The following is a 26,270-nucleotide window of genomic DNA, read 5'->3' on the forward strand; positions in this document are numbered from 1 at the left end:
TCCCTGGGCGTCAGAGAAGGCCTGAAAAGGTATTGCCAGAGTCACTCCAGATCATTGCTCAAAACCCATCCACCTCCAACTTTAGTAGGAGTGTCCTTGCTCACAACCCTCCAACCCTCCCCCCACAACCTTTAGCAGGAGTGAACATAAATCCTTAAGCTAAAGGGTTCAGAGATAAGAAAGGAAGCTACACACAAAAAAAAAAAGAAAAAAAAGAAACAGATGGAACCGCTTGAGACCAAGATGGCAATGAATCTGACCTCCAACTGACCCCGAGTCTCATTATATGTTGATTTTACTACATTAGCATATTAAATGACACACCTATTGGTGGCCAGGACCAGACATTAAGGACCAAAAATGGATATAAAGGGGGTGGTACCCCACTCCCTCAAAAAAGCCCTGCCCCTTCCCTGGTTAACTAAGGCATGTGCCTCCCCATCCTCTGCCTCACTCCTCTTCCCTTTGTCTTTACTCTTTACAGTTAAATCACTTTCACCACGTGGGTGAGAAGTTGATCTATGAACTTAATTCCTGCTTCTCCATTTTTTTTTTTTTTTTTTTTTTTGCCCATAGAATAAGGCTTGTGCTGTGTGGATCTCTCGTTATTCGCCTACTCGAAAAAAAGAACCCTCCACTGCTAAGTTGGGCCTGAACAAGGTCCATACGACTTAATTCTGTAACATAAGGAGCCAGGATATTCATCCTCAGCAGGTGGTAATGCCGGTGGTAATGCGTGACCATCTCAGCAGTGTCCCTGAAGACCACAGAGACCCTGGACTTCCACTTCCACCCAGCAAGAACAAGGCACACTGACCCCTCCCTGCAGAGGTGGTTTCAGAGTCAGGACTCTCACCACCATCCAAAGGTCATGAGGCTCTTCCGTGATGTCAAAAGGAGGAGCAAGAACAAGGAACCCATGCCCCTCCCAGCAGGGGGTATCAGTGAAGGTCCAGTGGGAGCCAGAACTCCCAACCCTACTGAGCAGTAACAAGGAACCCCTCGCTCCCTGGGTGAGAACAGAGACAAATCCAAAACCTGGAGACCATGACCTGGCCCCCCATTTCCACCAGGCAGTAATGAGATGGCTTGTCATCCCCTGCTAGAGTGGTGTCAGAAGAGGCAAGTCAAACAGAAAATTTATATAATATCCAGAATCTCATAACGTAATACTCAGAACACCCAGGTTTTTATTGAGAAGCACTCATAGTAAGAACCAAGATGATCACAACATATATGAGAAAGGACAAAGACACTCAATGGACACCAACAACAAGATGTCAGACACACTGGAATCATCTGATTCCAACATTCTTGCAGAGCACTGATATTTCATAGGAAAATAAAGAGATCTGATTTATTTGCAGCAAGAACATTCAATAAGTAGGAAATGGGAGAAAACAAAACCACTGTCTTAATTTACTAACATCTTTACATTGTTTTCTAAGCTGCTTTGCAGAGTCTTGCATTAAGAATATGAAATTTAAAGCTGTAGGGAATCCAACAGGGCTACAGCAGTCTGGTATGAATCATAAGAATTTCTCTATCCCAGGACATGTTTTACTGCCTGGGATACCTACTACTACGGCCTAGAGTTTGGGGAAAGTCCTTAGTTTACTGTCTTGTGGATGTGGGTAAATGATGTAGAAGCACTCATAGATTATGGGAAGTTGCATTCTGGACCACTGAGTAAGCTTCATAAATAACAGTGTTAATCACAGAGAACAAGATGGTATGAGATACACTATATGATATTGCCATGGACCGTAAACCTTTTCAGACAGGGCTGGACGGTGAAAAGGAGGAACCACCCCCGAGTCAGGAGGACCCAGGTTCTGGTCCCAGCTTGGTGCCTGACTGAAGAGAAATTACTTAATCTCTCTGATCATCAGTTTTTTTATCCAGTGTGTGAGATGAGGGATGTCAAAGCCAGTTGTAAAATGCTATCATTCTCACTACTCAATATAAATACCTACAATCTTCACAGTTGTCTTACAAAACAGAACATGTTATGCATATTCAGGATTATTTTGTTACAACTACACAAACAAAACAATCTATGTATAAAAATGGTATTTAAATTTCTGTGAAGACAGTTATTTATTTTAATTTTGATCTTTTTCAGTAGTGTACATTTTAATCTCCTTAAAAGTACCTTTTATGGCTACCGCATATATACCCCAGGGTTGGTTAACTCAGAAAGCCACTAGACTGATGTCATACACAATTGATCTGACATCTCATTATGAATTCAGTTTTTCCATTTGTGAGGGTCTCCTGATCCTAAGAGGCTTTGCAGTGGCACACCAGGGACCGGGTGTGGTCAGATCATGGCATAAGACCCACATCTATGAAACAACTACAGCCCAACTCCAAACAAAGATGTAAGTGGCATGTGTCAAAGAAGAAATAGAGTTCTATATTGCGTTTTAGGTTTAAAAGCTGTCAGAAGTATCTTAGTCGAATCCACCTTGTCATAAACAAGGTAGCAGGGAGGGAACAGAGAATCACTGTTTCAAAAGCTAGGAACCTCACTGAAATCATTAAGATGTTGTGAAACAAAGCTTTGGCTCTGGTGTACAAAGAAGCCATTTGAATGTGTTTTCCTGTATCCTCTGTAATACTTTCTAGCAGATACGGCTCACATTTTCTTGTTGTTATTGCTATATTCCTTTTCCCCAATTGTTTGTTGACATTATTGTTTTGACCTGTCTTTTAAAACTTGCAAAATAATGTGTGAAAGTTATGCAGAAGATGTAAAGAATAAAAATAAATGAATACTCATGTGTAACCACTCTTCCTAAAAAGAAAACTTACCCATATCTTTGAAGGCCTCTGTTGGTCCTTCTTTAATCCTAACCTGTTTGTTATTTCCACTGTTTTTCTTTACAGTTTCATCAATATGAATATATTGCTAAATAAGATATTGCTTTGACTTGCATATTTTGAACTTCAAAAAAATGGAATCATACTGTATGTATTCTGCAACTTGCTTTTTGGCTCAGTGTTATAATAGTCATTATTACAAAACTTTTACTGTAGTCTATTGTCATTGCTTTATTGTATCCCTTATAAAATTATATTAAGTAAATGCATCCATTCCAATTGTTGGATTGCTTTTCCCCGATTTTTGATATTAACAATAAAAACAGCTATGAATATTCTTAAATGAGTTTTCTATATAAAGGAGCTGGAATTTCTCTAGGTTATATACAGTGCAATTGCTGTGTCAAAATGTTTACACATTCACACCTACTAAATTATGAGAAACTGTTTTCCAAGGTGGTTGTAACAATTTACATCCCTACAAGCAGTTTAAAGACAATGTCACCTTTTTTAAATGTGTCCAATTTGGTGTTGTTCGGGAAATGGTATCTCACTGTGATTTAATTTACATTTCCTTAATTACTAAGGCAGCACACAAAGAAAAATAATTTTAGTTAGTAGTAAATGCCATGAAAAATAAACAGGTCAAGGAGAAAAAGATGGAAAGGGGTTACTTCGGAAGAAGGATCAGGGGAGAGGTCTCCCCATGGAGGGTCATCAGTGTTAGAAACAAGTGACAAGATGGGGTGAGCCAGGTAGTGAGGTAGAGGCAGAGGGATGCAGGGCAGAACAAGTGGGTTCCAGCTCTGAGAAGAGGCAGAACAGTCTTTCCTTTTAAGTGCTGAAACTAAGTATTTTTAGTTGATGAGTTAGAGAACAGGCCAGAAGGACCTCAGCTAGACTGGGAGATTTAAACAGATGGTGTTGAAGAGAAAACAGAACTTTGGGTATGAAAAGGGGGTGTGTAGGGAGCCATATATGGTGCCTATTTATTCTCTTAATTAGGATCTGAATTACTTTGCATTATAAAAAAAAGAAAATCCCATGTGAAAACAAATTTTTTTAAATCCTTGAAAAAAATTAACCCGTCATGAATTATGCAAATATTTTAAACTTGAAAGAACAATTAAGATCTTTCTAGATTTACACAATTTAAACAAATTTTGATCTATTGAATTTAAGATCTGTGTGGTTTTATAGGACAGTGCCCTGTCTGTTAAATCTAGATGAAGCATTTCCAGTCCTTTGGAAATGCCTCTTATTACTCCCCAAGTTTTATTATCTGCAGTCCCAATGGGTCATTCATTTTCTGGAGTGAAAAATAATTCTTGCTTTCCTACCTTGAATGTTAAGCTGAGTTGAGTGTCGCCATTAATTCCTAGAAAAGGATTCACTTGCTATTGATCAGTGGAGTCTAGAGGAGCCCAGAGGAAATTTTTCTTAGTGGATCACTCAGGGTTCTCTTGCAAGCAGATGCCAAGATGAAATCAGACGTGTAAGTGATCTGCTGGGGAAACACCTGTGGAGGATAAAGAAGTGATGGAGCAGGAGTAGGAGGGAAAAGCATTCAACATGCCCTGTGGATCTGACACCTGTGAAAGGAGACAGGGAAGGAGGGAGGATTGTGGAAGAAGAGCCTCAGACTTCAATGCAGCTCTGAGAAAGTCTTGGCTACACATATAGGGAGTCCCAGAGCAAAGGCTGCCAGCTATGGTAATCCCACACAGGGCAGGGAGGGCCCTGTTCCATTATCCAAACATTGGCTGGGCGCAGCCTGGGGAGAGCATAGCCTCAGCGTAAAGGCTGTTGGAGGTCTCAAAGGTCCAGAGGCACAGCAGCTGGAGGCTGTCACTTTCTCACACTCCTCACAGTAGGTTCTTTTGAAGGGGGAGTTGGAAAATGTACTTCCTTAGCTGCCACTTAGAAATAAAATATATCAAATTTGCTATAAGATGCTTACAGTCTTTGATGTCTGCATAACAATGAAATATGATAAATACATCTGGGTTTCTAATCAATATGCTGACCTATCAATTACCATGTATAAGAATAGCTCACTGGGGCTTCCCTGGTGGCGCAGTGGTTGAGAGTCCGCCTGCCGATGCAGGGGACGCAGATTCGTGCCCCGGTCTGGGAAGATCCCACATGCCACGGAGCGGCTGGGCCCGTGAGCCATGGCCGCTGAGCCTGTGCATCCGGAGCCTGTGCTCCGCAATGGGAGAGGCCACAGCAGTGAGAGGCCTGCGTACCGCAAAAAAAAAAAAAAAAAAAAAGAATAGCTCACTGGTTTTCCTAATGATGTTGAAGGGAAATAAGAATTATTTGGCTCAAGAGATTATTTTAAAGGACTTTGTTTATAAACAAACTAAAACCTCACAATATTTTTCAATAAAGAATATTCCATTTAGTTTGTATTTTTAATTCTCCAAAACCATTCCTTGAATGAGCCTGCCCCCTGCCCCCATGAACACGTTTTTGGTTCAGTTTGATTTACTAATTTATCTCAATAGTTATAATATCAGATTTATTTAAAAATTCCTTCATAACCATTTAGTGAAAATTCTTTACTCTGATTATAAATAGAAAACAAGAAAATATTGAGATGTATATTTGTGCATGTGTTGTGGTCTATGTCTTCTTATTTCCAACTCCCGAACTTCTTGGCTATTCTGGTTAGTTTTTACATGGCTTAAACAGAGGTTTTCTGTGTATCTCAAAAGTTTTCCTTATGGAACGTTTTTCTACATTTTGCTCGATTAATTTAGATGTGATTTCCCAAGGGGCACCTGACTTGAAAAAAATTATTTTATTCATTCAGGGATTGACAATGCCCAGATTTTAGGAGAACGAAAAAACCTCAGAGAGTATGGGGAGGAGTGAAGTACAAACTGTAACATAGTTTTGAATTTTGAGTTTTCACTGTGAGTATATTTCAAAGGTATATATGTACATTTTACTTTTAATACTCTGAATAAAGATGTGCAATCTAAACAAGTTCAGATTGACTACAGTTCAGGGTTTTAAAGCATGTAAAGTCTTTGGGGAGCTTTAGCTTTATAAACCTTGTAATAACAAAGCCATATGAGTCCTACAATCATTATTCATACTTCTTAGCTTCTCACATGGGAAGCATTATTGACTCTTCTTTCTGCAGAGCATACCTCATTTTAAAACACATTGAATTATGGTTATCAAATAGTGTTATAGTAAATAATCTTGTATGGTTAATGTACATGAAAGGCTAATTGTGTGGAGATAGAGAGCAAAGTGTTGCAATTTTGCCTAAGACTGGAGAGGGTAAAGGTTAAATAGTTCCTTAAAAATGTAAAAACGGAGAGCAGAAAACAACTCAATACTATTCTCTGCCATCTTCTTCACACAAGACATATATTATGTCAATGAATTCAGATACCTAAAAAGCCAAGTAAGGGCTTCCCTGGTGGCGCAGTGGTTGCAAGTCCGCCTGCCGATGCAGGGGACACGGGTTCGTGCCCCGGTCCGCGAAGATCCCACATGCCGTGGAGCGGTTGGGCCCGTGAGCCATGGCCACTGAGCCTGAGCATCCGGAGCCTGTGCTCCACAACGGGAGAGGCCACAACAGTGAGAGGCCCGCGTACCGCAAAAAAAAAAAACAAAAAACAAACAAACAAACAAAAAAAAGCCAAGTGAAAGCAGGTATAAAAATCTCCTATCTTTTACTTTACCTTTTGTTAGATATTGGCAGGTTTGTTGTAACTCAGTGGGTAGCATCACCTGGAACAGAATTTACTGGTTGTGATTTGTTGTGTTGTTTCAGCTGTAGCTTCAGGGTTTCCAATATACATGTTTACTTATCACAGCCTATCTTCAGCTTTTATTATACCACTTCACAGGTAGTATAAGAACCTTACAGCAGTGTACTGTTTTCTCCCCTTGGGCCTTTTTGCTATTACTATCACAGGTTTAATTAACCACTTATACATTTTATTTACCCACCTTTTGATGGATGTTTGGGTTGTTTCACTTTTTGGTTATTATGAATAATTCTACCAGGAACAGTAATGTGTTGAGTGTTTCTGTAGACATAATGTTTTCATTTCTCTTGAGTAGTTACCTACTAGTGGAATTTGGCTAGGACATGTGGTAAATTTCTGTTTAACAATTTAAGAAAGTGCTAAGCTGGTTTCCAAAGTGGCTGTACCATTTTACATTCCTGCCAGCAATGTTCCTCTCCACATCCTCACCAATATTTATCTTCTTTCTCTTCTTTGTTAGCCATTCTTGTGGATGTGACTGGGGTTTTAATTTGCATTTCCCTAATAGCTAATGATATTGAACATCTCTTCATGTGGCATTCACCATTTGTATACCTTCTTTAGGGGAAATGTCTATTCAAATCTTTTGTCCATTTTTAAATTGAATGATTTTATCTTCTTCTTATTGAGTTTTTAAGAGTTCTTTATATATCCTGGCTACAAGTTCTTTATCAGATACGAATGGCAGATATTTTCTCACAGTCTGTGGTTTATCGTTCCACTTTTTTTTTCAGTATTTTTTCCAGTTTATTGAGGTATGAATGACAAATTAAAATTGTATATATTTAGGTTGTACACGTGATTTTTCTAAATGCCATATGTGATGATTTAATATACATATGTATTGTGAAGTGATTCCCACAATCAAGTTAATGAACACATCCATTACCTCATATAGTTAGCTTTTCTTAGTGAATTTCAAGTATACATTATACTATTAACTATAGTCACCAGGCTGTACATTAGATCCCCAGAACTCATTCATCTTATAACTGGAAGTTTGTACCCTTTGACCAGCATCTCTCCATTTTGTCCACGTCCAAGCCTCTGGAAACCACCATTCTAATCTCTGGCTTTATGAGTTCAACTTTTTCAGATTCCAGATGTAAGTGAAATCACACAGCATTTACCTATTTGTGTCTGGCTCATTTCACTTAGCATAATGTCCTCCAGGTTCATGCAAATGGCAGGATTTCATTCTTTGTTATGGATAAATAATATTTCAATATATGTCTCTATAGATATATGTGGAATATATATATGTATTTGAATATATCACATTTTCTTTATTCATATAATACCTCACAATATTTTTTTAATTTACAAATTAAACGAATATAGAGGCATATTCTGTAGTCTCCTTTTTCTATTTATCTCTAAGTACAGTGATTCTCTATTGTGCTCCTATCCTCAGGCACCCTTAATTGGTTTACTGTGAATAGGGTTTCTTCTGCATAAACACATGCTAATTATTTATTTGTAATTTCTCACACAATAATTGCTATCCCTGACCCAGTGGTCCCAAACCACTCAGGTGTCTCTAGAATGTTCTGTGCCTAGTGATGCTGACACACAACTATGGAAACCAGCCCTCCTTCAGTGTTTATTATGTGATGTTCAGACCTCTCAGACTTGTTTGCCTCATTGACTTTATTCCTATTAATACCACATCCCATTAAAGCAGAAAAACAAAACAAAAAAACAAAACAAAACAACACATAAAAGAGGCCAAGCTTAACCAAGAAACTGGCTCTTTATCCCTCTCTTTGTTTCTAATGTTTGGTTTATCTAATTTACAATAGGAAATGGGGTGACTTGGCTCACTTACTAAAAGCAGAAGTAAGTGGAGAAGAAAAATTAATAAGTCACTCAGAGCAAGGGTTCAGCATGCAGTAGCAGGTTGGCCATCTGTGCAGAAGAATAGAAAGCTGCATTCCTGCAGGAGGTCTCTCTAAAGGAGGCCATGCAGCCCACGGAGGCGCAGAGAACTCTAGAACTGACATAAATTAATGCTGTGTGTGACCTGCCTTTATCTAAACCTCTTTGTCTCACTAGAACTTCTTACTACCTGGCATGATTTACCCAACATTAGCCCCAAAATTGCAGTAAACTTTCTGGGAAGAGAATAATTTTCCAGTTGGAAAACAGTATTCTTTGCTCTCCCAATGGTTTTAACTTCTGGGCCCCTCACTCTGCATAGGCACCTTTGCCCCTGAATTGCTCTCACTGACCACCTGCCTTTCTTTTGCTTCTATCAAGACCCCTAAGCCCCCTTTAATGAAAACAGAGAGTGTTCAATGACAGTTGCAGGAATACCCATCAAAAACGGAATACAAGTCACTGACCTATTAGAAGACATTGCAAACCAAATTATTAGCTATTCTCAAAATCAAAGCTCACACTGGAAGCCAGAACTCCCAAAGCCAAGGAAACTACCTGACTGACAAAAATGTTAACAGTGACTTCCGGGGAAGATGGCAGAAGAGTAAGACACGGAGATCACCTTCCTCCCCACAGATACACCAGAAATATAGCTGTTACACGTGGAACAACTCCTACAGAACACCTACTGAACACTGGCAGAAGACCTCAGACCTCCCAAAAGAAACTCCCCACATACCTGGGAAGGGCAAAGTGGAGAGATTCCCGCACAGAGGATCGGTGCCGACCGGCCCTCACCAGCCCGAGAGGCTTGTCTGCTCGCCCGCCGGGGCGGGCGGTGCTGGAAGCTGAGGCTCGGACTTCGGTCAGAGCACAGGGAGAGGACTGGGACTGGCGGCGAGAACTCAGACTGAAGGGGGCTAATGCACCACAGCTAGCCGGGAGGGAGTCTGGGAAAACTCGGGAGCTACCGAAGAGGCAAGAGACTATTTCTTCCCTCTTGGTTTCCTGGTGCGCGAGGAGAGGGGATTAAGAGCGCTGCTTAAAGGAGCCCCACAGACGGGCGCAAGCCGCAGCTGAAAGCGCGGAGCCCAGAGACGGGCGTGGGACGCTGGAGCTGCTGCTGCCGCCGCCAAGAAGCCTGTGTGCGAGCACAGGACACTATCCACACCCCCCTTCCGGGGAGCCTGTGCAGCCCGCCACTGCCAGGGTCCTGTGATCCAGAGACGACTTCCTTGGGAGAACGCACGGCGTGCCTCGGGCTGGTGCAACGTCACGCCGACCTCTGCCGCTGCAGGCTCGCCCCGCACTCCGTGCCCCTCCCTCCCCCCCCCGGCCTGAGTGAGCCAGAGTCCCCGAAACGGCTGCTCCTTTAACCCTGTCCTGTCTGAGCGAAGAACAGACGCCCTCCGGCGACCTACACGCAGAGGCGGGGCCAAATCCAAAGCTGAGACCCGGGAGCTGTGGGAACAAAGAAGAGAAAGGGAAATCTCTCCCAGCAGCCTCAGAAGCAGCGGATTAAAGCTCCACAATCAACTTGATGTACCCTGCATCTGTGGAGTACATGAATAGACAACAAATCATCCCAAATTGAGGAGCCAGGAGTCAGTGCTGTGCCTCTGAGGTGGGAGAGCCAACTTCAGGACACTGGTCCACAAGAGACCTCCCAGCTCCACATAATATCAAACGGCGAAAATCTTCCAGAGATCTCCATCTCAACACCAGCACCCAGCTTCACTCAACGACCAGCAAGCTACAGTGCTGGACACCCTATGCCAAACAACTAGCAAGACAGGAACACAAGGCCACCCATTAGCAGAGAGGCTGCCTAAAATCATAAAAAGTCCACAGACACCCCAAAACACACCACCAGACGTGGACCTGCCCACCAGAAAGACAAGACCCAGCCTCATCCACCAGAACACAGGCACTAGTCCCCTCCACCAGGAAGCCTACACAACCCACTAAACCAACTTTAGCCACTAGGGACAGACACCAAAAAAAAACGGGAACTACGAACCTGCAACCTGCAAAAAGGAGACCCCAAACACAGTAAGATAAGCAAAATGAGAAGACAGAAAAACACACAGCAGGAGAAGGAGCAAGATAAAAACCCACCAGACCTAACAAATGAAGAGGTAATAGGCAGTCTACCTGAAAAAGAATTCAGAATAATGATAGTAAAGATGATCCAAGATTCTATTTCCAAGATCCAAAATCTTGGAAATAGAATAGACAAAATGCAAGAAACAGTTAACAAGGACCTAGAAGAACTAAAGATGAATCAAGCATTGATTAAAAACAAAATAAATGAAATGAAAAATACTCTAGATGGGATCAATAGCAGAATAACTGAGGCAGAAGAACGGATAAGTGAGGTGGAAGATAAAATAGTGGAAATAACTGCTGCAGAGCAAAATAAAGAAAAAAGAATGAAAAGAACAGAGGACAGTCTCAGAGACCTCTGGGACAACATTAAACGCACCAACATTCGAATTATAGGGGTTCCAGAAAAAGAAGAGAAAAAGAAAGGGACTGAGAAAATATTTGAAGAGATTATAGTTGAAAACTTCCCTAATATGGGAAAGGAAATAGTTAATCAAGTCCAGGAGGCACAGAGAGTCCCATACAGAATAAATCCAAGGAGAAACACGCCAAGACACATATTAATCAAACTGTCAAAAATTAAACACAAAGAAATCATATTAAAAGCAGCAAGGGAAAAACAACAAATAACACACAAGGGAATCCCCATCAGGATAACAGCTGATCTCTCAGCAGAAACTCTACAAGCCAGAAGGGAGTGGCAGGACATAATTAACGTGATGAAGGAGAAAAACCTGCAACCAAGATTACTCTACCCAGCAAGGATCTCATTCAGATTTGATGGAGAAATTAAAACCTTTACAGACAAGCAAAAGCTGAGAGAGTTCAGCACCACCAAACCAGCTTTACAACAAATGCTAAAGGAACTTCTCTAGGCAAGAAACACAACAGAAGGAAAAGACCTACAATAACGAACCCAAAACAATTAAGAAAATGGGAATAGGAACATACATATCAATAATTACCTTAAATGTAAATGGACTAAATGCTCCCACCAAAAGACACAGATTGGCTGAATGGATACAAAAACATGACCCATATATATGCTGTCTACAAGAGACCCACTTCAGACCTAGAGACACATACAGACTGAAAGTAAGGGGACAGAAAAAGATATTCCATGCAAATGGAAACCAAAAGAAAGCTGGAGTAGCAATTCTCATATCAGACAAAATAGACTTTAAAATAAAGACTATTAGAAGAGACAAAGAAGGACACTACATAATGATGAAGGGATCGATCCAAGAAGAAGATATAACAATTGTAAATATTTATGCACCCAACATAGGAGCACCTCAATACATAAGACAAATACTAACAGCCATAAAAGGAGAAATCGACAGTAACACAATCATAGTAGGGGACTTTAACACCCCACTTTCACCAATGGACAGATCATCCAAAATGAAAATAAATAAGGAAACACAAGCTTTAAATGATACATTAAACAAGATGGACTTAATTGATATTTATAGGACATTCCATCCAGAAACAACAGAATACACATTTTTCTCAAGTGCTCATGGAACATTCTCCAGGATAGATCATATCTTGGGTCATAAATCAAGCCTTGGTAAATTTAAGAAAATTGAAATCGTATCAAGTATCTTTTCCGACCACAATGCTATGAGACTAGATATCAATTACAGGAAAAGATCTGTAAAAAATACAAACACATGGAGGCTAAACAATACACTACTTAATAATGAAGTGATCACTGAAGAAATCAAAAAGGAAATTAAAAAATACCTAGAAACAAATGACAATGGAGACACGATGACCCAAAATCTACAGGATGCAGCAAAAGCAGTTGTAAGAGGGAAGTTTATAGCAATACAATCCTACCTTAAGAAACAGAAAACATCTCGAATAAACAACCTAACCTTGCACCTAAAGCAATTAGAGAAAGAAGAACAAAAACATCCCAAAGTTAGCAGAAGGAAAGAAATCATAAAAATGAGATCGGAAATAAATGAAAAAGAAATGAAGGAAACGATAGCAAAGATCAATAAAACTAAAAGCTGGTTCTTTGAGAAGACAAACAAAATTGATAAACCATTAGCCAGACTCACAAGAAAAAAAGGGAGAAGACTCAAATCAATAGAATTAGAAATGAAAAAGGAGAAGTAACAACTGACACTGCAGAAATACAAAAGATCATGAGAGATTATTACAAGCAACTCTATGCCAATAAAATGGACAACCTCGAAGAAATGGACAAATTCTTAGAAATGCACAACCTGCCAAGACTGAATCAGGAAGAAACAGAAAATATGAACAGACCAATCACAAGCACTGAAATTGAAACTGTGATAAAAAATCTTCCAACAAACAAAAGCCCAGGACCAGATGGCTTCACAGGCGAATTCTATCAAGCATTTAGAGAAGAGCTAACACCAATCATTCTCAAACTCTTCCAAAATATAGCAGAGGGAGGAACACTCCCAAACTCATTCTACGAGGCCACCATCACCTTGATACCAAAACCAGACAAGGATGTCACAAAGAAAGAAAACTACAGGCCAATATCACTGATGAACATAGATGCAAAAATCCTCAACAAAATACTAGCAAACAGAATCCAACAGCACATTAAAAGGATCATACACCATGATCAAGTGGGGTTTATTCCAGGAATGCAAGGATTCTTCAATATACGCAAATCAATCAACGTGATACACCATATTAACAAATTGAAGGAGAAAAAACATATAGTCATCTCAATAGATGCAGAGAAAGCTTTCGACAAAATTCAACACCCATTAATGATAAAAACCCTGCAGAAAGTAGGCATAGAGGGAACTTTCCTCAACATAATAAAGGCCATATATGACAAACCCACAGCGAGCATCGTCCTCAATGGTGAAAAACGGAAACCATTTCCACTAAGATCAGGAACAAGATAAGGCTGCCCACTCTCACCACTCTTATTCAACTTAGTTTTGGAAGTTTTAGCCACAGCAATCAGAGAAGAAAAGGAAATAAAAGGAATCCAAATCGGAAAAGAAGAAGTAAAGCTGTCACTGTTTGCAGATGACATGATATTATACATAGAGAATCCTAAAAATGCTACCAGAAAACTACTAGAGCTAATCAATGAATTTGGTAAAGTAGCAGGATACAAAATTAATGCACAGAAATCTCTGGCATTCCTATATACTAATGATGAAAAATCTGAAAGTGAAATCAAGGAAACGCTCCCATTTACCACTGCAACAAAAAGAATAAAATATCTAGGAACAAACCTACCTAAGGAGACAAAAGACCTGTATGCAGAAAATTATAAGACACAGATGAAAGAAATTAAAGATGATACAAATAGATGGAGAGACGTACCATGTTCTTGGATTGGAAGAATCAACATTGTGAAAATGACTCTACTACCCAAAGCAATCTACAGATTCAATGCAATCCCTATCAAACTACCACTGGCATTTTTCACAGAACTGGAACAAAAAATTTCACAATTTGTATGGAAACACAAAAGACCCCGAATAGCCAAATCAATCTTGAGAACGAAAAATGGAGCTGGAGGAATCAGGCTCCCTGACTTCAGACTATACTACAAAGCTACAGTAATCAAGACAGTGAGGTACTGGCACAAAAACAGAAAGATAGATCAATGGAACAGGATAGAAAGCCCAGAGATAAACCCACGTACAGATGGTCACCTTATCTTTGATAAAGGAGGCCAGAATGTACAGTGGAGAAAGGACAATCTCTTCAATAAGTGGTGCTGGGAAAACTGGACAGGGACATATAAAAGTATGAGATTAGATCACTCCCTAACACCATACACAAAAATAAACTCAAAATGGATTAAAGACCTAAATGTAAGGCCAGACACTATCAAACTCTTAGAGGAAAACATAGGCAGAACACTCTATGACATAAATCACAGCAAGATCCTTTTTGACCCACCTCCTAGACAAATGGAAATAAAGACAAAAATAAACACATGGGACCTAATGAAACTTAAAAGCTTTTGCACAGCAAAGGAAACCATAACCAAGACCAAAAGACAACCCTCAGAATGGGAGAAAATATTTGCAAATGAAGAAACTGACGAAGGATTAATCTCCAAAATTTATAAGCAGCTCATGCAGCTCAATAACAAAAAAACAAACAACCCAATCCAAAAATGGGCAGAAGACCTAAATAGACATTTCTCCACAGAAGATATACAGACTGCCAACAAACACATGCAAGGATGCTCAACGTCTTTACTCATTAGAGAAATGCAAATCAAAACTACAATGAGATATCATCTCACACCAGTCAGAATGGCCATCATCAAAAAATCTAGAAACAATAAATGCTGGAGAGGGTGTGGAAAAAAGGGAACCCTCTTGCACTGCTGGTGGGAATGTGAATTGGTACAGCCACTATGGAGAATGGTATGGAGGTTCCTTAAAAAACTACAAATAGAACTACCATATGACCCAGCAATCCCACTACTGGGCATATACCCTGAGAAAACCATAATTCAAAAAGAGTCATGTACCAAAATGTTCATAGCAGCCCTATTTACAATAGCCTGGAGATGGAAACAACCTAAGTGTCCATCATCGGATGAATAGATAAAGAAGATGTGGCACATATATACAATGGAATATTACTCAGCCATAAAAAGAAACGAAACTGAGCTATTTGTAATGAGGTGGATGGACCTAGAGTCTGTCATACAGAGTGAAGTAAGTGAGAAAGAGAAAGACAAATACTGTATGCTGACACATATATATGGAATTTAAGAAAACAAATGTCATGAAGAACATAGGGGTAAGACAGGAATAAAGACACAGATCTACTAGAGAATGGACTTGAGGATATGGGGAGGGGGAAGGGTAAGCTGTGACAAAGCGAAAGAGCGGCATGGACATATATCCACTACCAAACGTAAGGTAGATAGCTAGTGGGAAGCAGCCGCATAGCACAGGGAGACCAGCTCAGTGCTTTGTGACCGCCTGGAGGGGTGGGATAGGGAGGGTGGAAGGGAGATGAAAAAGGGAGGGGATATGGGAACATATGTATATGTATAACTGATTAAATTTGTTAAATAAAAAAATAAAAAAGAAAAAGAAAAAAAAAGAAAAAAGAAAAAAAACATGTTAACAGAGCCACTTCCCAAGAAAATCTGTCCTCTGCTACCTACATGCTTCCCCTTGCTCACTCTTTTTTAGACATGGGAAACTCTACTTAAGGAACCTACAGCACAACAGCCTGCTAATACCTGAGGCTGAAAAATCTCATTGGAAACAAGCTGGATATTTTGCCACTCAGATGGATTTTGGAGACACCCAGATGGCCACTTGGTCTCTTCTTGGCTACTTGCCGAAAATTTACTACACAGCATCCATCAGATTACACATCAGGACAAAGGGAATCTTGAAGATCTCTTTTGCAAGTATCAGTGGGACAAGGATGAAAGCTAACTCTTTTATATGGCCCAGGGATCATGTATTAGTATTTCTGTGCTTTTGTCCAACGCATGGCTAAAGTTGTAGACTTGAAGCTCTCTAGCTGTGTCTGTCTGTATGTATTTTTGTCTAGGAATGTGTAGTAAGTGTCTACCTTTGGATGGTATTACAAAATTGCACTATGGCATTTCTTAAAGAGAATTCTGTTTGGATTAGCTTAAACAGAAACAAACACACATAAATGGAACAGTTCTAAAATTACCAGAAATTAAGGAAACTGAACTTCTGAGATTTTCATATGCTTAAAAAAGTATTCTTATGGAAACTAACTAAAAAGTTTTTAAAATTCAAGATTACATAATTAAGGCAAATCTTTGTCAAAAAAGACTCGTTTAATATTATTGGTTTAATAAAAACAGCTATGTTTTCAACATCAAACATTTTTATTCTACCTGGATATGCTCTTCCTAAACTTATAAAATTTTTCTGATTGAATAAACGAGCATTGTATCTACCAGATGTGTCAGATTATGAAAAATGTAAATTTTTCTTTAACCAAATTGAATCATTATTCAAACCAATCTTAACAGTGCTTATGCTTTGTGGTATGAAGATACTTTCCAAGATCTTTAGGTAACTTAAAACATTAGACTTATGCTAAACTGAGTTAAATAATAATATTCTCTAGATACCTATACATTTTTAAATAAGATAAAATACTGAAAATTAGTTACTAAACATAATTTTAAGTTGATATGATTTTGCCTCTGATTTTCACATGGAAAAGAGAGGGTACAGACTTTTTACTTACTATAATATTTTAGGTTAATATTTCTCTTCTTCATTTTAGAATCTCTCTTTTAAGACGCCTCATCTCCAGAACTCTAAAACGCTCATCTTTTCCACTTCTTCTCAACAATTGTTCATTTTGCAGGAACAACGCCAAACAAGAGTCTTCAGGAGATTATTCCTCAGACCCAGATTTGATCCACTCAAAGGTTTATGATTGTCTCTGTGATGTTCAAGAAGTGTGAATGACACTTATTAGTCCTGAACAAAACTGAGGCCCAACAGTTTTGAATTTTACCTGTGATTTGTGATCTCAGAAAATAGCAAGAGTTAAGAAATCACCCTATCCTCTGTTTTCTGAAATCCTCCACCTTTTGTGTACCACAAAGGACCACCCCACTTAAGATAAGATTTGCTACCCAGACCTTCTCAGGATTCCCCTAAGACCTGGAGATCACTCCCTTGTTTATCTGTGACCACGGAAATACCAACTTTTCCCCTTTTGCCTTGACCTGCTCATAAGACCAGGCACTGATCTCTCAACTTCCCTTTCTTTGTTTCATGAAATGATTAGCTGAGCTCAGAACTGTTTGTCCTTCTAAAACTAGCCAGACACAGAGATGAACCTTCCTGTTCATCTAACTGAGACTTCACCTAATTGCAAAATAATTCCAACTGTAAATCAGCCCCACCTGTAACTTTTCTACTTTCCCTAAAAAAGTCTAAGGCAAAAACCACCCTGCAAGGCATTCTGATCTTCTTGTTGCAAAAGCCTGAATAAAATCAATCCTCTTACTTGTTTATTTTTTGTCTTGGAAAACATGAATAAGGGCATATATATCCAGCAATCTATGTGGGCATATTCTCTTACATACATTAATGGGGCATATGTAGCTAGAGTGACAGCTGTATTAGCATCCTAAAAAGAACTAAATAATCTATATAGCCAAATGAGGGACCATGTGGAGAGAATCACCTGGAGTGGGGTGGAGAAACTGACTTAAATGTGCTCATTTTTCCAGGATTTTTTACTTTTCTAAAATTCAGAACTGAGGGCAAGAGATGCACCATTAATTTATTTGACAGAGTTTCATAATTAAGCAGGTACACTTAAGGAGCATATTCAACTACTACTTTGGGAATAATTTTAGAATAACAGCAAAGTTGCAAAAATAGTACAGACTGTTCCTTGTACCCAGTTCCCAGTTTCCCCTAATGCTTCCATTTTATCTCCTCATTTAAGAATGTAAGTTATACTTCTTACATTTTTTATGGTTTCCTTAGAGTTTACAATATGCATTTTTAAAATAATCTAATCCCACCTTGAAATACCACCACACCACTTCATGGGTTCAGGAACTTTATAACATAGTATTCCCAATTCTTTTCTCCCATTCTTGTGACGTGGCTGTCATTAATTTCACTTATCCATGTGCCATAATTCCTTAACACATTGTTACTACTGGCCCTTAAAACACTTATATGCTATCCATTAGGCCACCAGGGCTGATAACAGTTCTTTTTTAGATTGATTAAGAAGCAGAAAACTCAAGGATTTCATTTTACCAGCATTCATTTCTCCTTGGAAGTTCCTCCTTTATGTAGATATAATTTTCTGATCTTTGTCAGTTGTTCTGTTTTTAATGTTTGTGGTAACATAAGTGCCAAAGACTTCAAATTCCTCTAATGTGCTTGTTTTTGTTTCTCCTTTTTTTTTTTTTAATATTTATTTATTTGGCTGAGCCGGGTCTTAGTTGCATCATTCAGGATCTGGTTCCCTGACCAGGGATCAAACCTGGGCCCCCTGAATTGGGAGCACAGAGTCTTAACCACTGGACCACCAAGGAAGTCCCTTGTCTCTCATCTTGACGTTGGGGCTTCCCTAAGTACTGTTGCTCAGCTTGAGTCTGTGTCTTGCAGTTCTTTTGGCGGTGATCTACTCTTAACTGTCCTGGAGGCCTGCGGGTGTGATGGTAAACTGTGAGGGAGGGAAGACATTCTCTAATCTTGCAGTAAATCCCAGTCTCTAGTGGGCCTCTGTTTGAGGGTGTGGCCTTCACAAGTGTTTCTGACTCTCCCCAGGGATATGGCTCTTTCCCCTGCCCCTACTCCTTGCCTTGGCTGCAGCATTTCCTTGAAGCCCTATCCCCTGCTGATATGTTCCCCCAACACACTGCATCACATGAAAAAGGAAAGAGGGAGAAGGCTGCATTGGGGGAGAATTTATTTCCTCTAGCTGGGATGAGATTTCAGAATTGCACTCTGGCCAAGTCCTTTCTCTGGAGAGTAAGATTCTGCTACACACAAAGCTCCATGGCCACCCCCTCGTCCCCACCCCCTCCAGAGCCACCAGGGCACCTCTCTCCATCCTCACCATGAGAGCCTGCAGGGGTTCCTGAAGGGAACACCCGCCAAGACTCTGGCTTCCAGGATTTTCTCCCTCTCAACTAGTCATCCGTAAGTCCCCGTGCAAATGAAGCAGAAATCAGGACCCACCATGATCTCCAGTGATTCTACTTGTCTAAATTAGGGACCTCCATGCTCCTCAGGTACCCTAGCTGTTCACACTGAGGACTGTCATGCCCCAGTGACAATATCATAAAGGGTGAAGAGACTGTAATAAAAGCAACAGTAGATGCTAGAGACGTGTTCTTGAACATGTACATTCATGACAGTAGAGCCAAATAAATATTTCACATATTAAGAAAAATTAACCAGGTAGTGATGAAAAAGTACAATCCCTAAGTGAATACCCAATTCCACCTGCCAAAAGGGATGTCCAATGATGTTATAGGGGATTTCCTATAAGACTCAAAGTGCCCTGTCTAGAAGGTACAGGCAAGACTCGAAGCTCCAGGGTCTGGAGGGGGTAGGGTAGGGGGGGGAAGGCAAGGTGTATTCTGAAAAAGAGAATATGTGTAGAACACACTAGGGATATCAGAAAAGGCTACTGTAGATGACTTTAACCCAGGCCTTGGTCCTCCAGTCCCAGGGCCTACTCTAAAGATTAGAACCTAAGCTCACCTGACCCATTTCTGACTTCTGGGTGTTCCACACATGTTTCTAAACTCTGGAGAATGGAGACTGTCTATTTGGGGCAGAGTGAGAAGAAATGTGGTCAAGACAATATACAAAAGATTTAGAGAAAATGAGGACATGCTCAATTTTTGGATTTGAATATACTGCGTTCGTCTGTCGGAGTGTGTGTGTGTGTGTACAGTCTTTGTGAAGCTTTTCTAACTTCAGAAGTATAAAAGGTTACTAACACAAAACATATCATTTAGAAGTTTAATTACTTATCTTTTTATTATACTTGGTTTTGTCAATTTGAAATAATAATCATTAGTTTGAATTTTTGTGTTAATTATTCTGAGTGAAGTTGGCAAAGGTGGATGGAAACTATAACCAATTAAATATTCAAAATTAAATAAGTATAAAAAAAGTTCTATTTCTGGGTTGATGAAAGTCAAAAACTTATTATATGGGAAAAGTGGTGTTCCTATTTGCAACAATGTGGATGAATCTAGAGGACATCATGCTAAGAGAAAGCCAGACAGAGACAGGCAAACACTGCCTATTATCAACTATATGCAGAATCTACAAAGAAAAAAAGTCAAACTCATAGAAACAGAGGAGTGTTTGCCCAGGGCTAGGGTTGGGGGAAATAAGGAGAGGGTGGCAACAGGGTACAAACTTTGTATGAGATGAAAGTCTTAGGATCTAATGTACAACATGGTGACCAGAGTTGATAATACTGTATTGTATAACTGAAATTTGCTGAGAACGTATTGATACAACTTAAATGTAAATATGCGAGATGAAAAAACCATGGAATTGTGAACAAAGGAGATTCTGAGAGTCTAAATCATTGGGAAACAGCCAAAATCCTGGGCGAATTTCAGAGTTTCAAAGGCTATGAAAATGGTGGGTTCAAGCCGAGATCCCCAAGAGATCTGAGGAACCAGGAAAAATGTGATTTCCAGGTGGAATGAATAGAAAATTGACTAAGGTCTAGAAGACCCATGAGGGTGGAAGGATACAGCTGTGGGGCAGATGCTTGGGGAGGGGCCATGACTCCTCTATGACTGCTCCTCTATGACTCCCTCCCACACCCTCAGGAGCCCTTTGTGACCAAACCACAGCTCTACCATTTAAGCCTAGTGTTTTAGTCACCAAGTGCACATTCTGTGCTCAGTTGCCTGTGGGCAGCAGTGTGATTCAGATGATGGAGAATCCTCTCTTTTTTCTGAAAAGCCATTTTGATCCTAGTCTGTGCCCCTGTCCCACTCACTGGGTGACTGACATCATCATCGGCTCTCTGTGTGGACTGGGGCTCTTTGTCCTGTTACTCCCCTACCTCAAGAATAATGTATCTTCACCACCTCCTAGGAAACATGAAGACATCAGGAAGGTAAGGAACCCCTGGACCAGACGCACAAGCACATGATTCTCTCTTCTTTTCTATTCTTATTTCCACTTTTCTGAATCAACTACAGACACTCCTGAAATGGGAAAGAATAGGACATCTACTCCCAAGAATAGAACATCATCCCTGTAAGGACAAGCCAGCCCGGGCAGGGGATAGAGTGAACACTAGGATTTCTATCCAAAGATCTCAGACCAGTTGCCCAGGTATGGTAGAGGGCTCCAGGGCAAGTCTCACACACGGTGACCGGAGGGCGAGGACTGGATACCGAGTTCAATCTCAGCCAGAGAACAGGCCCATGAGCACTGGATCACCAGCTGTGAACAGGTGTCTCGGATGAGGGCTGATCTGCTGGCAGTGCTGAGGCCCTGGCAGCCTCACAGAGCAGGGGCTGGAGTGGCCCTGGCCTCGGGAAGCAGAGACCCACCTGTTGGAGCTCAGATCAACCCGTAGTTCAGAGAATGTGAGTGTTTCCTGAGCAGAGGATCAGTGACGAAAGAAATCCAGGGTGAATCTCACATTGAAAATCCTTCTTTATGTTCTTCAGAGAAGGAAAACAGAAAATATTTTTATCCTCTTTAAAAATGAGTGAAAGGAAAGAAAACCACAAAGCTCTGTTAGTTAAATGTAGAAAGTCATATTATGTATGGTCGCTGAGTGTCTGAGGCTCGTCTAGAGAGGGGAGAGTTAGAATTGGGTCCCAGGTCCTCGTTTTTTCTGTCTCTCAGCATCAAAAAGAGCCGAAGATGAGACGCAAGAATAACAAGAAAAACAGAGCTGGGGAAGGTAAGTTGTGCCATTCATGTGCCCCGAGTGTTAGCCCCCATCTCTCCCAGCCCTGAGGGCCCAGCTCCAGAGGCTCCCAGGAGGCCAGTGGCAGGGCCTGTCCCTCAAGAAACAGAACCCTCAGGGAGGCTCCTGGGAAGGAGAGCAGAACCCAGATACTTCCCAGATTCCATGGGCACAATGAAGCGGTAAGGGGCCTGGAAAAAGGGTGTGGCCCAGCAGGGGTGTGTGGGCTACAGTGGACCAATAGCACCTGGATTGGGAGGTGGGACCTCCAGGTCCAACCGTGGACAAGTTATTTAACTTTGCTCAGATTCCTCTGTGAGGTGACCCCTGCCCGTTGTCCCCCACAGGGAGGATGTGAGGGAAGCAAGGGGTAATGGATATGGAAGTACTTTGTAAATGATAAATCCTTTCATGAGCTTTGCCATCACTGTCAGGGATCATGTGGCCCTGGACGCTGGTGCTTGGGCTCCAATCTCCCAATGGTGTCCCCTTAAAGGGACACTGCACTCAGGCTCCTGTAAGAGCCCCTAGGCCCTTGCCTTCACCATCATGACCCACTCTGCTGATTTCCAGATCTCGCACATTGCCTGGAAGACGCGCAAGTGGCTCGGGCCCTGATTTCACTTCTGCATAGGTAAAGAATCTTTCCCTTCTCTCCTGGGTTCTTCTTCCACCCCAAGCCTATGGTGTGACACCTGGGCTGCAGGGAGCCTGGGGCTGAAATGCGAGGGGAAGCCCTGAGGACAGCGTATGTCTAAAGCCCTGGGGTGAGGGACAGCAGGAGCACTGTGAAGTCAGCATGGGGGCCGTGGAGGGCGGTGGGCCACAGGTGCCCACCCCTGCCTGCCCTGCCCAGCCCTCCGGGCCCTGGGGGCTCCTGGCTGCAGCTTGTGCCTCATGTCTCCTGCAGCTACCTGGAGAAGTTCCGTGACAACAGCGGCTTCCATCAGCTCTCCTGTCAAGACCCCCTTTGTGAGATGTGCAAAGCAGAGCCTGCTGGAGCCCACCAGCCCTGCGGGGAACCTGCAGAAGAGGCTGTTCCTGCCATTTGCCCATCAGCTGCCCTGGCTCCTCCAACCCAGGGCTCTTTACCTGTGGCCTCCACCCTGTCAACAGAACATCAAGACCCATCCAACTTGAACAGAATCACCCTTGGCACTGTTGCAAAGAGCTCATCTCCAGGTAACTCTTTTTTCGCATCTATCATTGCAGACATTTTGAGTCTTGGCCTCGCGTGCTATCCCATTTTGTTCTTGTCCTTCTGGTGGAAGACTACCAAGGCCTTGTTCTTCCTCACCTCATCAGAGAGTGAGGCCTGGCAAGAACACCTGTCCCACCAGCCACCAGGGGCCCCGTTCTTGGGAGGGCCCACAGACAAGCAGGTAAAGACTGGTAGCCCCCCATTTGTCAACCCTGAAGTCCAGAAGCTGCTGCAGATTCTAATCACCAAGAAAGTAAAACCAAACATTTGTAAGGAGAAAGAAAAGGATGGGTCATTCTCAGAACAAATGAGCTCAGACTACCACCTGAACACTTTAGGGAATATGCGGAAATCACTGGGTGCTGAGCAGGACAACACAACCCCTCAATTTTTCTGGAACATGAAAGACAAAACAGAGCAGCGACCCGGTCCTCGGCAGCTCTTACACTCCGAGGTCTTGAGGGACCACTTGGAACAGAAATACAGCCAGCTCTACTGGGGTCTCCCCTCTATGCACAGTGAGTCCCTGGTGGCTACTATGAGCTCTTCTCAACAGCAGGCACCCTTTGTTTCATTCAGTGGAGTTTCTAATGGTTTTCCACTTTCAATTCAACCTAGAATAACTTTAGGTCCTACCCAGGCCCCAGTCTTGCCCTGCCCGGGGGTCCCACCCCAGCCTTTCACTCAAAACTGGCCTCCCTGCCAGCCCCCACCTCTGGCTCAGATCCAGGCCCAGCCCTACCTCCCATCTTCTCTCCTATTCAGACCACCTTATTCTCCACCCCAGATGAGTACCTGTGGACTAGGTTGTCCTACATTTCAGAACAACACACTAAGTTTTATCCCAACTGAAACTCAATGTCTGAAATGCCCCTTGTTGCAGAAGCAACTGAAAAGTGGGGCGCCTTCACCCTCTGTGGTCAAAAGATCTCAGAAAGCCTTTAGCCAACTCATTCTCAACCTTCCCCAAGAGAGGGGGCGCTCTCAGGCCCAAAGGTCAGTTTCCATTCATCATGAGGACTTAATTGGCCCTGATCTCCAGAAGCAACATCTTCAAAAGAGGCTCATCAAAGATGAAACCAAGAGGGGCCTGGCCCTCAGTATCCACCTGTCTCTGTCTCTGGAATTGAGTTCCCCTCAGTGCCATTTTTTAAGGACTTATCAGGCACAGGGCAAGCAGGGACCCTGGCAGCCCTCTGCTTTTACAGGCAAAAGGAGACTGGACCGACAGAAGATAAGGTCCAGGTGCCCTAGGAGATCCCACAGGAAGGGTCAAATGCAATTCCAACCAGGGAAGGATTTCGGCAAGGGTCTAAGGCCATGTCTGAGGAGGATCTCAAAAGCTTCCTCCAGGGCCCGGCTCCCAGTGAAGTTTCTGCACAGAAACTCTGAAAAGAAGTCAGAAAGATACTTGATGACACCCTTGAAGAGTGACTCTGGACACTATTTACCCAGAGGAGTAGCCCAGAGGAGAAACATCTAGAAAAAAACTTGAAAGCCCATTTGAGCACAAAGTTGAGGCAGATTAGTCAAGGTTTCATACCTGTGATTGTGCGTCAATCCTGGCTTGTTGCCAAATGTGCTTTTTCTAAGCCCCACCCTCACAAGGAACTCAGAAATCTAGCATCCTTGAAGCATTGGAAACCCTGTGTAGACTCCTCCCATGAGCTTTCCTTCCTCAGTCCAAGGATTCGGCACATGCTGGAAGCACATGTTATAAGGTGGCAGGTAAGCCACAGGTGGGGCTTACCCAACCAGGCCTTTGAGCCCATAAATCTCAAGCCATGTGGGGCTCAACCCTTGTCCTCTCCAAGGTCCACCTTTTCCCCCTCTGCCACCTGTCAATCTGGGGCACACTCAAAAGCCGACCTGGCTAATAAGTTCTCTGGAAAACCTCAGCCCCATCAGGGAATGAAAGTGATAGATAACAAAAGCAACAGTTCCCACCCTGGCGAGTTCCCACCCTGTTCCCTCACCTGAGCATACAGAAATCCAGAGGGTGGGCTTCCCTGGTGGCGCAGTGGTTGAGAGTCCGCTTGCCGATGCAGGGCACGTGGGTTCGTGCCCCAGTCCGGGAAGATCCCACATGCCACGGAGAGGCTGAGCCCGTGAGCCGTGGCCGCTGAGCCTGCGCATCCGGAGCCTGTGCTCCACAACAGGAGAGGTCACAGCAGTGAGAGGCCCGCGTACCGCAAAAAGAAAAAAAAAAGAAAGAAATTCAGAGGGCCTGAGGAAAGACTTCACCTGGTGACAGTTATGGGCCCTCAGAGGCCCCTCTGACTGGACAGGAGGGCAGACTGCCTTATCAGATGCCCACAGTCAACTGCATGGGCAGACGCTGGGAGAATGGGACTGTCTTGGGGTTTCCATCCACTAGGAAAACCCTGTCACTACCAACAAAGTCAGTTGCCCAACATCCAAAGGAGCCATGCCTTAAAACACAGGTGGCTCAAGGCCGTGCCACTGGTGAGCTCCTTCAAGACTCTCACACTGAAGTGCTCCTTCTTGCACACATCTTGGCTTCTCACCAGTCTCTTTCCAGTTCCCAGAGGGAAAATGCTATTGAGGATGCGCCAGCTTTCCAGGTGGTGCCATATGACCTCAATGTGAGTGAACAGAGCAGCCAGGGGCAGCAGAAATTCAAAAAAACAATACTTAAGGACTCATTTCAGAGCCAGAGTGAGATGTCTGCCCCAACTGACGAGTGGAGGGGCTGTAAGAAGCTGCAACCTGGAAAGCATGAAGAAATGAAGAGCCAGAGGGAGATGCTCGCATCCGCTGAGGGGTGGAGGGGTTTCACGAAGCCCCAACCAGGACAGCATGAAGAAACAAAAAGCCAGAGCAAGATGCCTGCCCCAGCTGAGGAGTGGAGGTGCGTTAGGAGACTCCAACCAGGAGAACGTGAAGAAACGAGAAGCAACCAGGGACAACAGGAACCCAGGAAACCAAAAGTCAGGGACCCGTGGAAGGGCCAGTTTGCCTCGACTGATGAGAGGGAGGACGACTGGAGGCCCAAACCGGGAGAGTATAAAGAAAGG

General features: G+C 42.3%; 1 protein-coding gene across 1 annotated transcript; it reads left to right on the forward strand.

The window, feature by feature from the left end:
* Positions 1-1,759: 1,759 nt before the first annotated feature.
* SPATA31E1 (SPATA31 subfamily E member 1) lies at positions 1,760-25,212 on the forward strand (the record flags this gene model as incomplete). The annotated part of the gene is made up of 6 exons (XM_082626623.1): positions 1,760-1,832; positions 20,932-21,224; positions 21,968-22,025; positions 22,605-22,665; positions 22,942-24,598; positions 24,688-25,212. 6 exons carry the CDS (start codon positions 1,760-1,762, stop codon positions 25,210-25,212), a joined length of 2,667 nt encoding a protein of 888 aa, XP_082482749.1.
* Between the last annotated feature and the right edge of the window lie 1,058 nt (positions 25,213-26,270).

The sequence above is a fragment of the Mesoplodon mirus genome (genome assembly GCF_964341445.2).
Source record: "Mesoplodon mirus genome assembly, chromosome: 1".
Taxonomy (NCBI): Eukaryota; Metazoa; Chordata; class Mammalia; order Artiodactyla; family Ziphiidae; genus Mesoplodon; species Mesoplodon mirus.